The sequence below is a fragment of the Balaenoptera borealis genome, assembly GCF_965194805.1.
Source record: "Balaenoptera borealis genome assembly, chromosome: 6".
Lineage (NCBI taxonomy): Eukaryota > Metazoa > Chordata > Mammalia > Artiodactyla > Balaenopteridae > Balaenoptera > Balaenoptera borealis.
The window spans coordinates 134,418,324-134,433,897 of record NC_138863.1 but is presented as its reverse complement, the minus strand read 5'-3'; the positions used below and the strand labels follow the sequence as shown (position 1 = coordinate 134,433,897).

The window sequence follows — 15,574 nt, the reverse complement described above, 5'->3', positions numbered from 1 at the left end:
TGAGGTCCCAGGGGCAGCTCTAGCCGGAGACCGTGGCCTTTGGGCTCCAGGCGTGCCAGGTCTAGGATGGCTCATGAGACCTGGAGCACTGGTGTAGAACCAGCCAGGTCTGAGTTCGAAACCCAGCGCTGGCTCTTTGTTGCTGTGGACCCTCAGGTGCATCACTGCTCTGTGCCAAGTGGGAATAATCACCCACACTGCAGGACACGGCAGGAAACGCGACAGCACACGCACGTCACTCAGGCTGGTGCCAGACACAGTGGGAGCCACAGGGCTACTTCCCTGCTGCTTTTGGCCTCTCTAAAATGGACCAGGACGGTGGGGCTTGGAGTCTTGGAATTCAGGAGATGGATGGAAGGTTTCTGTCATTAATCAAGCAAGCTAGGCTGTCAGAGAGGAGAGAATGGTGGTCAAAGGTACACTGGTTGGATGAGAAGGCTGAATTAAAAGCACACACACTGCCTGGAATCCAGAAGCGGTTATCAGACAGCGTGTCCCTGGAGGCTGGGCTGCCTGTCTGGGGGCCTCTCTTCACAGACCCCACAGGATTCCCAAGATGATGCTGCGTGTGACCCAGGCCAGGTGCCCAGAGCAGTAAACAAGGCAGTGCCCTCTGCTGACAGGGCTCTTAGTAGAACTGCAGAGGAGACAAGGGGTGGGCTCCCTCTGGAGCCCCTTCCTCCCACCCACTTCCCCTGGGTTTAATTCCTAATAGGTAGGGGATTCTGCCCCAAGTTCAGGTCAGTGAACACCTCAAGGGCCCCTGAAACTACAGTCAGCATTTCTGTTCACACGTGTGTGCAGTCTGGGAAAGAGCCAGGCCAAAGCTTTTATCTGATTCTCAAAAACCCCCAGGACCCTAGTCAGGTTAGGAATCTCTGCTGCTATAAGGCTCCCATCCCCACCAAGACAGAAGGGAAAAAAAGCCAAGGCCTGACCCCACTCGGGAAGTGTGCTTTTTAATAAGAAACTCTGGAACACCAGTGCCCTTTTAAGCATCAAAGGAATGCATCCTAGATGGAACATTCTAGGCCCTGGCACAGACAGACAGATATCTGGAGGCAGAATCCAGCCTGCAGTTTCCCCAGTCACACAGACCTCATTCCGTCTGGGCCCATGTAGCAGGTGCCCTGAGAAAGAATTAATTTATTCTGTTTCTTTCTTCTTTCAAAAGGAAGGGTCTGGAGCACCAGCTTGTCCTCACTGGGTGCTCCTTCCCTGCCCTGGCTGGGGAGCCCTGGAACCCTCGGGACACCACCGAGGAGCCTTCCTCCAGACCCCGGACCCGAGGGGGCTCCATGGGGAGGGAAGGGGTGGTGGGAGGATGGTTCTCGCTACCTGAGGCTGGACTGTCCCGACCTACGCTCCTGGGCTGGCCGATGCCCAGGACCTGCTGCTGGGTGTGAGCACAGTGGGACCCAGGCTGAGATGATCCACCCACCCTCAGCCCCGTCCCCCAACCAGCCCCGGACGCCGGGCATCGCACCCAAGGGGCAGCGCCTCCGAGCCGACGGGCAGGTGGCGGGTCCTGCAGCCCCACAGCGACACCGTGTGGCAGAGAGGAGAAACTGCAGTCCCCGCCTCCCCACCTCCCAGCTGTGAACCTGAGGGCAACGGCTAAACCCCTCGTAGACGCTGTTATTTTTACTCCTTAACTGGGTCAAGCGCAGGGAAAAGGTCTGTGCTTTGCAGGGGTTTTGTGATGACTGAGCAAGCTCACATCTCTAAAGATGCCTGGCACGTGACAGGGCTTTAGCCAGCCTTAGTCCCTGCGTGTCCCCTGTCTGAGACGACCTCCTCACTTCCTTGCCTGAAATGAAGGGAACCCGTATAAACTGCAGCTTTGCCAGAAGCTTCCAGGGAGGGCAGAGTTCACCAGCAGGGCCTGGCCGAGAGGGCACAGAGGAAGTAAGTGTCCTGGAAGGCCAGCCTGGGCCCGGTGTGACCCAGACACGAGGGCTGGAGCAAGGGCCCCGGGTGCTAAGGGGGCAGAAACGTGGAAGGGAGGAGGGGAGCCCCTTGATGAGGGCACCGGGCAGAGAGAAGCAAGCCTGGCCTCCTTCACCACTTCCCCAGTCTGCGGCCCCCAGCCCCCTTGCTTGGCGCCCTGACAACTGAGGCCACACCGCACCTCCCCAGTCAAGGCTTCCAATCCCCAACGACGACCACCCCCACCCTTCCACTCACTCCTTGTCCCCAGAGAAGTCTCCTCGGCCTCACGCCTCCAGGCCCAGGCCCACCCCGGGGGCCGCCCCACCGCCTCCCAGCTGGGCCCCTGGGCTGGGCGGTTACCGTTTCTGCCCACGAGCATCCAGAGGAACCGCGGGCAGGCCACTTCCACCGTCTGTCCCGGCGCAGAGGAGGGCCAGCAGCTCGTGTTGTCCCACAGCCCCTGGCAGCCTGCCGAGGAGAGAAGCGGCGTCAGACGGGTCGCAGCGTGGACGCAGGGCCTCCCCAGCACCGTGGCGCCAGCACCGGCACCCGCGCCTGGGTGTCCCCCCTAGGTGCACTCCCGTGACCAGGAACCACGGCGTCTAACGGGCCCTGTCACCTTTGGGGCGGTGGCCTCGGCATCTACACGGTGAGGGCTCGGTGCTGAAGACACACAGGGACACGCTGTCTCACAGAAGCCTCGCAAGGGCAGGGCTGGGCTCCTCCAGAGCAGAAGATGGGGCATCTCCTGGCCTCTGCTCGCACCCGCTGACTCCATGGCAGTGAGCCTGCCTCCTGGCTGCACAGTACAACCACCGGAGAGCTTTAAAAACATACCTAACCGGGCCCTACCTCCAGGGACCCTGATTTCATCGGTCCTGCGTGGCGCTCAGGCATGATGCGGTGTTAAAGCTTTCTGGGTCATTCTACCGTGATGGCAGGGCTGAGAACTTTGTCCCATGACTCTCAGACTTCAGCTTGTATCAGAATTATCCAGAGTGCTTGTTAAAACACAGATGGCTGGGACCCCACCCCCAAAGTCTCGGTGGAGCCTGAGAATTTGCATTTTTAACAAGTTCCCAGGGGAGGCTGGTGTTACTGGTCTGGGACCACACTTTGAGAACCGCTGCCTTGGCTATGGAAGCAGCACTGCATTTGTGGTAGGAAAGTCATTGAGGATGCTGCTTTCACCTCACTGGGTTCCCTTGATGAGGCCCCCTACCCCCCCACCCCCGAAGGAGAACATGGTCTCAAGGCAACGCGAAGCTGAACTTACGGTGAACAACTAGTATACATCTGTCCTTATAAACACTGAATTTGAGGCTGTTTCCTTTTTGCTTTGTTTGGTTGCTAGGAAGCTCAGAGCCAGATCTGTGGCCCACTTCTGGTAACTGAAAAGCTTGGAAATGAAAAGATTATCAGGTGTCTTCAAAGCAAAACTAGGCGTTGTCTAATCACAGCCTTCTGGGTTAGCTGATTCTGTGGATCTCTGGCCTTTTACGTCTTTGAGCTATTTTGCAACTCTATAAATTGTAGACAACTGATGTCCTGTCCAAAGGCATTTGAATCCACATTTCTATCTCTTCCTTTGCATTTGCATGACTATCAGTTATCTACAATTTATACATAATTGTTTTCAGCCAGTTTTGCATCTATTTGTAAATTCATTTTACCATTCTGCCTTATACTTACAGTACTTTGAGTTCTCCTGTGAACCAGTGGTAATATCTTACTGGTTCTCTCATTACTTAGGTACAATGTTTGGCAGGTATTCATTTCGTATTTGCCCGTGAGTTATGATTATACTCTGTTAAAAATGATCATTTAACATAACCACCCACCAATTCTCCCAAAGTTGATCCCGGGGGAAGAAAGCCAGGGAAATTGCTCCTGTGACAGGCTTCTGGGGGCCCATGCCACCTGGGAGGGCATCACCCGGGGAGGTCTGGAGCAGACCGGAAATTGAGCCGAGGTGACTGACACCCATGAGGTCAGCAGTCACCCCACATCTGGTTTGGGGAACACAGAGCAGACCACACTAACCCGGAGCCCCAACCTTCAGAGAGAACCCAGACCCTTGAGGCCCACAGACCTGGGCTCCAATCTGCCTCACCACACACTCGCTGCCCGAGCCCGGTTCCTCAGCTCTTTTGGGGGAAACAGATGCCTTCCTCCCGAGGTTGTCCGGGGGAGGAGGAGATCAACCTGACACGGAAAGCCGGCCCTCCGTGGGTGCAGGGGAACTACAGCTTCCTCCTGCCGTCCTCCCCAAGCCCTTTCTGGTTTCATCCTGGCAGGGGGAGGGCAGGCCAGGCTGGGTCCTCTGAATTGCCGGGCAATTTTCAGCTCCGGGGACTGGCGGATGCGCGTGGTTTGAAGGGGCCCTTGGGTTCCCAGATGGCGGATGCCCAGCTTTTGTGAAGCGCAGGGGTCTCTTTCCAGGCATGGGTAACAACCAGGCTCAAAGCATCAATATCCTCCTCGACACCCTCGTCCACGCCATGTAAAGCCCCCTGGTGATCTGTCCCACTTCAGAGGCTCTGATCCTGCAGTGGACATCAGAATCACCTGGGAGGTTCTAATTCAATCATCCTGAGCCCCAGGAATCCGCATGTGAAGACCTCCCTACAGGCGCTGCTGTATGTGTCATTAGGCTCTGCTTTGAGAATCTTCGCACTGCACCTCCGCACAGCGAAGGCCCCTGCTTCCGGGCTCAGACCAGCCTTGGGCTCCCAGGAGCACATCCAAGATGGTGGCGAGAGGCCAGGGAGGTCGCAGTGGGGGGCCGCTCCTCCTGGTGCCTGGGTGCAGATGGCTCCCCCCACCCTGGGCAGACAGTCGGGAGAGCAGGAACCTGTCTGATTGCTGACTGCTGGACGCATGTGCCCGCAAGGGCTGGGCAAGGCACAGGCGTCCACAAGCGTCTAAGGAATGGATGAACGCCCCAGCCTCCGGCCCCTTCCCTTCCCCATCACCCATCCCTTGCAAATGGGCTTTCGCCGTGACGCCCACTTGACTTCCGAACCCCACGCTAAGGTCCTCCGCCTCCAGCTCCGCCTCCAGCTCCGCCACCAGCTCCGCCTCCAGCTCCGGTCCCAGCAGGAGCCACCCCGTGCTTCACTGAGTGCGCAGCAGTGCTGCCAGGCGCCCGGCTCTGTCCTCGGCTTACAAACGAAGCGGCAGAGCAGGGAGAGGCAGGTTCCTGGACTCACACAGCCAGGAATGCAGGGGCTGGCAGGCTCCGCCCACCCGCCTGTCTCCAGGGCATCCGCCCCCGCTTCCTGGAGGAGCGTGTCTGGGGGCTCTGGACCTGGAGAGCCCCGGGAGGGACAGGGAGGCTGTGGCCCCGGGCACGGGGAGGGGAGGGCGATGGAGGAGAGCCGCCATGGGCACACAGGGCGGGGCCTGGATGGGGCTCCCACAAGGACAGTGAAGGCATCCAGGTGTCCAAGGACCAGCTGTCTGCATCCTTCGAGCAACGTGGGACTTGAGACCCCCTTGGATATTCCCGAGGCTTCACCCCAGCTCTCACAGTGCGCCCTGAACGAGGGCGGGCTGGACCTTCTCTCTTCCTGAAACTCCCTTGGGCACCCAGGCAGGGTTCTGCCACTTCTGGGCGCCGGTCCTCCAGATTCCCACCATGGACGTGGCTCACCAGGCCCCCGGAGGCCCTTGGGACAGTGACACGGTCCTGAGGGCCCTGCGCAGACGAGCACGGTTTGCCTCTACTCTGAGTTCTCCCGCACCTGGAGGCTGGAGGGTGAGGGGACCCCACGGCCTCGTTGCTTCTGAAGAAGCCCCACCGGCTCAGGCACACCTCCTGGGAGCAGACGGGGCATTTCCCCACTGTGGAAACACACGGGAGCCTCTTCCCTCACTTTGGAAGAAGTGGCTTCAGGGCTGAGGCTGGCCAGGTCAGCCAGGGCACTGGCCCATGGCCCCAGTCCACGAGGCCGGACGACCCATGTCCGGCTGGCCAGACAGATGGGAAGGGGGCCAGGGTGTCTGGCGGGCTTCCTGAGCTGGGGCATGTCAGGCCGGGCCCACAGGGACACTGGCCTGTGCTGGCAGAAGGCCGGGCGGAAGCGGCTGGTGGGGGCTGGGAGGGAAGCGGGGCCCCCCTACAGCTGGTTCACACCCATGCCCTTCCTATCAGCCAAGTAGGGAGAAGAGGCTCGGAAGGGACCGTCCAGCCCTGTGCTGGACACACAGCAGGCGCCGTGCGCCGCGGGGGTCGAGCAGGGTTGCTGTCCCACGGCAGAGACGAGGAACCCAGGCCCCAAGAGGCGAAGTGGCATGCAGGGTGACAGCAGGACTGGCAGAGCTGAGATCCCACCGCCGGGCTGACCACTGGCAGTAGGAGGCCTGGATGCTGACCCCACACGGCCTCTCTCACGTCCCGAGCCCTGTGCCATGGCCACACTCTCCCAGCCCTGGCCTCGCCGTCTGGGCACAGACCCAGGGGACCAGCGTGTGAGGAGCACATGGTGGCGGTGTGCCCCTTAGGCTGGTACATGGTGGAACACTTTTAATTGTAACAGTTGTACATTTTTAAAAAGAGAATTTAATACGCATTAAAAGGTTATAGAAGAAGCACATCACAGCTGTGACTTTGAGGGTTACTACTGTTTAGGATGAGGCTAAGTTAAAAAAAAAAGTCAGTTGAAAAAATAGGGAACCCTCATGCACTGTTGGTGGGAATATAAGTTGGCGCAGCCACTGTGGAAAACGGCATGGAGCTTCCTCAAAAAATGAAACTAGAGCCGCCATATGACCCAGCAATCCCAGCCCTGGACACACACCCAAAGGAAATGAAGTCACTATCTCAGGAGCGATCTGCACCCCACACGCACTGCAGCGTTATCTGCCACAGCCAAAGTATGGAGACAGCCTAAGTGTCCATCAAAGGGTGAATGGGTAAGGAAAAGTACAGTGAAATATTATTCAGTGGAATATTATTCAGCCTACTGGGATTCCCTGGCGGCCCAGTGGCTAGGACTCTGCACTGCAGGGGGCATAGGTTCGATCCCTGGTCAGGGAACTAAGATCCTGCGTGCCACGCCGCACAGCCAAAAACAAACAAAAAAAAGGAAATCCTGCCATGTGTGACAACACGGACGAACTTAGAGGACGTTATGCTCAGTGAAGTAAGCCAGACACAGAAACACAAATACTGTTATCATCTCCCTGGTATGTGGAATCCAAAAAAGTCAAACTCACAGAAGCAGAGAATAGAATGGTGGTTACCAGGGGCTGGGGTTGCAGGGAAAGGCGGAGAGGTTGGTCGAAGATTCCAGAGCTGCAGTCAGGTATGATGAATACGCCTAAGAGCTAACGTACAGTGTGCTGAAAAAAAGTCAGCCAACTGATTTAAAGGAAAAAATATTAAGGAAACCACAGTACATAAGGTACATGGTGCAAGCGGGCTGGAGGGACTACGGCCGGGGGAGCAGGGGGTCTGTGCGGCCCCCTGGCTGCTTGCAGGGGCCCCTTTTCTGCTGCTCCAGGGTGTGAGTGGAGGGCCTCAGACCCCACTCCCCACAGGCTCCTGCTCTGAGTGCGGGGAAGGCTGCACAAGTGGAGCAGGAAAGGGAGGGGGGCGTCCTGGTCTGGCCTCCCCTGGGGCTCTGGCTCAGAAGGGACGAAGCACAGAACTCGGGTCACTGTGGGGAGCTGGGAGTTTTAGACCCAGAGCAGCAAAGCTCAGTGCCTGAGCCAGGGTTGAGGGGAACCCATGAGGTAAAGGATAGGGGAGCTTTGTAAACAGAGCCACTAGCGAGGGCTCAGCGCCTCTGGGAGGGCAGGGCTGGAATGAACGTAAACTGGCTGCTGCAGGGCAAGCAGGCCCCAAGGCATCCCCCCAACCCTCCAACATCTCTGAAGTCACCTGCTGACACTGACTGCCTGGCTGGAGGGGAAGGGATGGAAGGGTGTGCAAGTGTAAGTAGGGAAACAAGAAAAGACACCATGGGACCACAGACGTCATCTGGAGGGGCCAGGGGGGTGCCTGCCTGGTGCCCACGGCACAGCACGGCATCCTCGGTTGAAGTGAAGTGTGGTGGAGACGGACTGAGCTTTGGACACGCCACTTACCTCTACGAGCCTCACTTTCCTCATCTATAAAATGGGCATAGTAACGTCCCCCAGGATTTTGGTGGGAATTAATGATTTGTGTTTGCAGTGCATCTTTTTTTCCTCCTGGTTATTTTTTTCCTTTTTTCCGTCCTTCCTCCTCAGATTACTAGTTCACAGTCTCCGAGGAGGGCAGGAAATCTTACGATCTCCCTGACTTGGGTTTCCAAAGGTCCCTGGGGCAAGGGGATAAAGAGGAATTCTGGTGTAATCAAAACACTTGGGAGAAAACAGAAAAAGAGCAAGACTTCCCCCAGACTAGGGAGACAAGGGGTGACGTGATGAGCAGGAACACAGAAGGTTCCAGAAAGAGGCATGAGTGCCCTGCTGCCCACTCGCCCCAGATGGCAGGAAAGCCCAGAGGAGAAACGGCTACAGGAACACGTCCAGATGGGCAGGACCGACAGCCTGTTTCCTGGCTGCATCATGCCCCCTCTGCCTTCTGAGCCCACCCCCAGGGGCAACCTGGGGCGGTCTCCTTGGCTTTGCAGTATTTATGGTATTTAGGCGTTGCCCTGCTTGTGATGGCTGGACCATACACAGAGGTGGTCAGCGTGGGTTAGAGGAACTGAAGGCCCAGGGTGGTGACGGCGTTTAAAAGCATGGCACAGGAGGGACAGCAACGAGTCTGGGGGCGTTCCTCTTTAAACCAAGAAGCACAAACCGTTCCACAGAACTATCTTGGGGAGTAGTGGGGTGCCCACCCCCTAGAGTATTCAAGCAGAGAGGGTCATGCAATTAGGAGGCTGCCTGGGACGAGACGAAGGACTCTGTGAATGTGAGGCTGAGCACCGCTTCCCTGGGGCAGGCTGGCTCTTTTCCCCCCGGGAGTCTCGCTCTAGGTGGCTTCTGAGCACCGGACGCTGAGCCTCCCCTCCCCCGAAAGTACAAACTGCACCCGGCCCAAAGAGCCCTCCTAGTCCTCCCTGGCTGAAACGCTTCCTTTCACGCCGCCTCTCACACTAAACAGACAGTAATTGGTATCAACAGTCTCTTTCTTCCTTTTTTTTTTTTTTTCAAATGCCAATCTTTTCTTGGGAGGGTGAGACTCTCAGTCCCTCTCAGCTCAGTCTGGATTGTAAAATAGACAATCCTCAGGATTTGCAGTCAAAAGATATGGGCTGAGAGTCCTGTTTCAGCTCTGGGTGATCCTGTGCCTCTAAGAGCCTCAATTTCCTCATCTGTGAAGTGGGGATGACAATGGTACTTACTGCACAGGTTGTTTTAAGAACTGAAAAAATATGTCGAAAATGCTACATGAACATGAGTTACTTGTTTCTGAAAAACGAGCCCAGATCAGTAGTGCCAAGGAAAGGGTGAAGAGAGCTAGGCTCTGGCCAGGGGAGGGAGGTCCCAGGTTGCCTGGCTGCCAGTGGCCCTCAGGAGCCAGGAGAAGCCAGACAAGGACTGGAATGTTTGTTAGGGAAACTGCATTAAAGGCCAGCACGTAGGACACACTGATAGCAGTGCCACCACGTGGATGACCCTTGGAAACATTAGTGGAAGGCGGTGACACAAAGGTCACGGACTGTGGCTCCATTCGTTGTGAAATGTCCAGAGTCAGCGAAAGCATAGAGACAGGGAGTGGGTGCATGGTCGCCCCGGGCGGAGAGGGGGCAAGATGAGGAGTGACTACTCAGCGGGTACAGATTTTATTTTGGGGCCATGAGAATGCTTTGGAGCTACGTAGAGGTGGTGGCGGTTGCACTGTGAATGCACCAAACGCCACTGAGTTGTTTGCTTTAGGATGGTTAATGTTGTGAATTTCACTTCACTAAAAAAGCACTGCCCCCCCGCCACCCGCTAGAAGCCAGCCCATGTTCTTTGGGAGTGGGTAACCAGCTGGCAGAGACAAGAGGAAAAGGGGATGCTGCGTCCCCATTTTGAAGGCGAGGACACAAAGGTCCAGAGAGGATCGGGGTCTTGCCCAAGGTCACACGGCCCTAAGTGACAGAGCAGCACACCTGCCCAGGTCTGTCCAAACTGCTAAGCCCACATCTTTCCTGCCACTGCACTCTCTCGGGAACATTCTTCCTTAGGGAGAGGCAAAGCCCTTCACCCAGCCAGCTCTGAGGGGGTATCAGCTTCTGAAAACAGAGCAATAAATAGCCGGGTAGAGCACGCCACGCAGCTATTAGGGTGACCCTGAAATGTTCCCACAGAACGTTCCGAAGGCCGTGGCCACCTAACCCGGAACAGCTGAAGAGGTGATTTTTTATGCGTGGTGAGTGCGCCGGGCTTGGCGCCAGCCTGGTGAGCGGCATCTCCGGGCACTCTTCTGGCGCTCAGACATTAACCTCCGCAGGGAAGGCCGGGCAGCTTAACCATTAACCTACACCCCCCACAGAGCGTCCGCCGGCCCCTCCCCGCCTCAGGCGCCAGACAGAGCCTTGCTGGGGACGGAGGGCCTGTGGGCCCTGGCGCCCAGGACTTCAGGAGTCGTGCCCCTGAGAGGAGGTCATGGGGCCGGACCCCCCCAGGCGGCCTCAGCCCCGGCCCGCCCCCGCAACCCGGTCCTGATGGGCGTCCGCGGGGCGGAGCCTGACCGAGGGCTCTACGCCTTTGCTGTTTCTTCTGTTTTCATGCTTTGAGGGAATCTCCCTCCGCGGCCACCACGTCGATTCTAAGCTCCACGATGGGTCTTCTGGCTCAGCTTTCTCAACCTGTCAGCGGAACAGGCCTGAAGATTTTCCCAGGAGTCCGGGTCCTCAGAAGACTTCAGAAGACTCAGAAGTCTTCTGGCTCAGGGGCTTTTAAACCAGGTTTTCAAAACAACAGACCCCTTTTCCTAAACGAAAATTGCAGAAGGCCAAAATGCACAACAGATCCAGGCGGCCTGGGCCTTTGTGCTGGGACGGCGCCGCCTGGCCCCGTTCACCCACCTGCGCGGCCCGGCCAGACACAGTTGCACTTACTGCGTGTGCCGCACGGCCCCATCGCACACGAGGAGGGCGAGGTCTCCCCAGGGAGCGCACGGCAGAACCCGGCAGGAGTCCCACTGCGCCTTCTCAGCCCTGGGTGCACAAGTAGGACCACATGGGAGCCCCTAGGGACAGAAGGTGGCTAGACCTGCTCCAGGTCGGTCAACCTGGGCACATCCGCAGCCTCCCAGGAACTGCAATGTGAGGTCGGCAGCCACAGGGTGACGGGCCCCCAGGTCAGGCTCTGGGCAGCACTCCCCATGGGTGACGTGGCTACACTCCTCACCCCGGCTGGTCTGTGACGAGCTGGGCAGGCCGGGGGCGTCCACGTCCTCCGCCGCAAAGGCTCTGCTTCACCTCCCTCTCTCTCCTTCCAGTCTCCTCTCTTCCTGCTCTCAGTCAAACGTCTGCACTCACTCATTCACCCAGTAAGTCATCAACAAACACACACCAACTACTAGGTCTTGCAGGCCCTGTGCCCCGCGCTGGGGAATAAGAGGAGAGTGACACAGTCCCTCCCAGTCCAGGAAACACAACCCTACAATGCAGTGCAGAGGTGCCAGGAGGGAGAGAAACAGAAGGTCCTGCAGAAGTCCGGGTGGCCAGCTGCATGGGGAAAAATCGTTCCTGGAGGGGTCTGAAAAGGAGAGTGGTTGGCAGAGTGGGAAAGAGGGAATGGTGCTGAAGCAGCGGGATCAGCATGTGCAAAGGCCCAGAGGCATGAGAGAAGCGGACACAGTCAGGAAGCTGTAAGCGATCTGGTTGAGCCAAGTGGAAATGTTTGGGATGGATGTGTGGACAAGGGAGTGAGGAGCTGAACCTCATCCTGGAGCCACTGGGGAGCAACAGGACATTTAAACACTTCAGACGCTCATTTTTAAAATAACCATCTGTAACCTCTCAGTGTGAACTAAAGTTCACCATCATCTCTCCCAGTGGCTTGCCATTCTAGGCTTTATCCCTCAGGCCTGAATGCAAGTCCCACACCCTGTCACGGGAATTTTTGGCATTCACCTTGGGGACATGCAGACAGCTGTAGTTTCTGGGGTGGCAGGAGGGCCCAAGAAGTCAGGAGGCTGTGGCTCAATGGTGGGCCCCTGTGAGCCGTAAGACTACTGTCTGTCTCCCCCAAAGCACCTGCCACAGCCAGCAGAGGGGAAGGAGGGCTCAGCCTACGGAAGGAGCTTGTCATCCTGCCCCGCCCCTCACGCAGAGGACGGGTGACTCGACTGAAGCCCATCGCAGCACCCACACTGCTGGGCCTCTGCCGCCCGCGGCACCATCCTCCTCCTGCCCCTGGCTGCTCCTGACGGACAGAAGATGGCTAGACCTGCTCCAGGTCGGTCAAACTGGGCACATCCGCAGCCTCCCAGGAACTGCAATGTGAGGTCGGCAGCCACAGGGTGACGGGCCCCCAGGTCGGGCTCGGAGCCCCCTCGGGGGTCCGAGGCCGCTCCTGGGCCCTCTCCTCCTCCCCTTCCCTCACCCTCTCCTCCTGCAACCTCAGCCTCAGTTGCCAGCCAAACAGAAGCGTTCCCCAGCCCGGCTCTCCTCTGAAGCCTCCACTCCGTGTGTCTAGAACTGAACTCACGACCTTCATCTCTTTTTCCCCAGAATACTCCCCCCTCCTCCCTGGAGGTGCCACAGCCACCTTACGACCAGGAGGCGAATGCCACACACTGAGCAGAAAGACAGGAGGAATCTGGAATCTGAGGGCGCCTGGGAACTCTGCGCCAGCTCTGCAGCTTTTGTGATGTCTAAGAAACCAACCCCTATTTGATGAAGCTCGCTTATCAAGTCTCTGCCACATGTGCAAAAACACATTCCCAAGCCATAAGAGAGGAGTCCAAGCTCCTCCTTTCTCACCATTCTCACCTCACAACAAGAAGTGCTAACTATTTTTTGAATGAATGCTTTCAATTTCACACCAACCCCATAAAATAGATGTCGAAACTGAGGCCCAGAGACATTAGGACTTGTTCAAGATCACACAGCCTAATTTAAAAGCCTGGACCTCCCCTGCACCCCTCTTCCTCTCTCTTTCTTTTGGAAAATACAGAGATGGGGCTGCCTTCCCCTTGCAGCCACACACATGCCGCTGCCATCGCCACCAGAGGGCAGACCGTTGTCTTCAGGGAGCGAGACGCGCGACAGGAAGGGAGGAGAGGGGAGGGTCTGGCGGACACAGCTGAGAGGACAGCGGCACAGCGGGAGCAGCGGTTTGGGTGGCGGCCAGGTTCCTGGGAGGGTTGAGCACGGTGGGAGGGGGGCTGGGAAGCAGTCACCGGCCTGGGCATGGGGCATGAGAAAGTGGACGACCAACAGCCCAAGAATTTCAAGAACAAAGGCCATGACTTGGAGATAAGAGTACTGCAAAAGGATCTCTCTGGTCTGTACACCAACAAGCCGGATAACCTAGATGAAAAGGATCAATTCCCAGAAACACACGACCTACCAAGACGGAAGCGTGAGCAAGGAAAAACTCGGAGCAGACCTCTAACTAGTCGGGAGATGGAATCTGTCATAAAAAATCTCCCAACAACAAAAGCCCAGATGGCCTCACTGATAGAGTCTACCAAACATTTAAAGAGGAATTAACACTAAGCCTCCTCAAAGGCTTCCAAAAAACTGTAAAGGAGGAAACACTTGCAAAATCATTCTATGAGGCCAGCATTACCCTGATACCAAAGCCACACAAGGACTCTACAAGAAAAGAAAACTACAGACCAATATCCCTGATGAATATTGATGTAAAAATTCTCAACAAAATACTAGCACATTGAATTGAACAGCACATTAAAAGAATTATACACTATGACCAAGTGGGATCTATTCCTGCGATGCAGGGATCGTTCGAAATGTGAAAACTGCTCAATGTGATACACCACATTAACAAAATGGAAGAACAAAAACCACAGGATCATCTCAGCTGATGCAGAAAAAGTATTTGATAAGATTCAACACCCTTTCATGATAAAAAACACTTAAACTAGAAATAAAAGGAAACTATCTCAATATAATAAAGGCCATATATATAAAGGCCACAGTGAACATCATACTCAATGATGAAGCCTGAAAGCTTTTTCTGTAAGATCACGAACAAGACAAGGACACCCACTTTTGCCACTTGTATTCAGCATAGTACTGGAAGCCCTAGCGTATAGCAAGTAGGCAAGAAAAATAAATAAAAGGTGTCCAAATTGGAGGAAAGAAGTAAAATTATCTCTGTTTGCAAACGATGTGATCTTATATGTAGAAAACCCTAATGATGCCTCAAATGGGCTCACCAAAGTGACAGGGTAGATATAAAATCAACACACAAAAATTAGTTGCATTCCTATACACTAGTGAGGAACAACCTACAAAGGAACTTATGAAACAAATCCATTCACAATAGCATTAAAAAGAATAAAATACTTATGAATAAACCTAACTAACAAGGTGAAAGACGTGCACACTGAAAACTACCAAACACTGCTGAAAGAAATTAAAGACACAAATAAATGGAAAAACATCCTGTATTCATGGATTGGATGACTTAATATTTTTAAGATGTCAATAGTACCCAAAGTGATCTACAGATTCAATGCAATCTGTATCAAAATCCCAATGACAGGGAGTTCCCTGGTGGTCTAGTGGTTAGGATTATGGGCTTTCACTGCCATGGCCTAGGTTCAATCCCTGGTCAGGGAACTGAGATCCCGCAAGTGCATGGCACAGCCAAAAAAAATTAATAATCCCAATGACAGAAATATTTTATTTAATATTTATTTATTTAATATTATTTTCAGAAATAGAAAAATTCATCCTAAAATTCTTAATGGAATCTCAAAGGACCTGGGAATAGTTAAAAACATCTTGAAAAACAACAAATTTGGAGATCTCATACTTCCTGATTTCAAAACCCATTTGAAATCTACAGTAATCAAAACAGTGTGGTACTGGCATAAAGACAGACATATAGACCAATGGAATAGGAAAGAGAGCCCCCAAATAAACTTTCACATATATGGTCAAGTGATTTTTTACCAAGGTGCCAAGACCATTCAATGGGAAAAGGACAGTCTTTCAACAAATGGTGCTGGGAAAACTGAATGTCCATGTGCAAAAGAATGAAGATGGAACTTTACCTTATACCACACATAAGAATTAACTCAAAACTGGACCAAGAACCTAAATGTAAGAGCTAAAACTATAAAATTCTTAGAGGAAGTTTCATGAGATTGGATTTGGCAATGCTTTCTTGGATATGACACCAAAAGAAGTGACAACAAAAGTAAAATTAGATATATTAGGTTATACATCAAACTTAAAAACTTGTACATCAAACGACACAATCAACAGAATGAAAAGGCAACCTAGAGAACGACAGAAATTATTTGCAAATCATATATCTGATAAAGGGTTAATATCCAGAATATATAAAGAACTACAACTCAATAACAAAAAACCAAACAACCCTATTTAAAAATGGTCAAAGGACTTGAAAGGACGTTTCTTTAAAGAAGACATAAAATGGCCAAGAAACACAGGAAAATATGCTCAACATCACTAATCATCATGTAAATGCAGATCAAAACCTCAATGAG

General features: G+C 54.3%; 1 protein-coding gene and 1 long non-coding RNA gene across 4 annotated transcripts in view; one reads left to right on the top strand and one right to left on the bottom strand.

Moving 5' to 3' along the window:
• Positions 1-15,574, bottom strand: part of SCTR (secretin receptor) — a 64,585-nt gene that overhangs the window by 32,695 nt on the left and 16,316 nt on the right. For all 3 annotated transcript variants that reach the window (XM_082397644.1, XM_082397645.1, XM_082397643.1), the window contains exon 3: positions 2,293-2,400. In XM_082397644.1, coding sequence (XP_082253770.1) covers positions 2,293-2,400 — 108 coding nt within the window. The remainder of the gene's footprint in view (positions 1-2,292; positions 2,401-15,574) is intronic.
• LOC309631358 lies at positions 5,613-14,787 on the top strand. The gene is made up of 2 exons (XR_014246217.1): positions 5,613-5,692; positions 6,089-14,787. It is a non-coding gene; the product is annotated as an uncharacterized lncRNA (long non-coding RNA).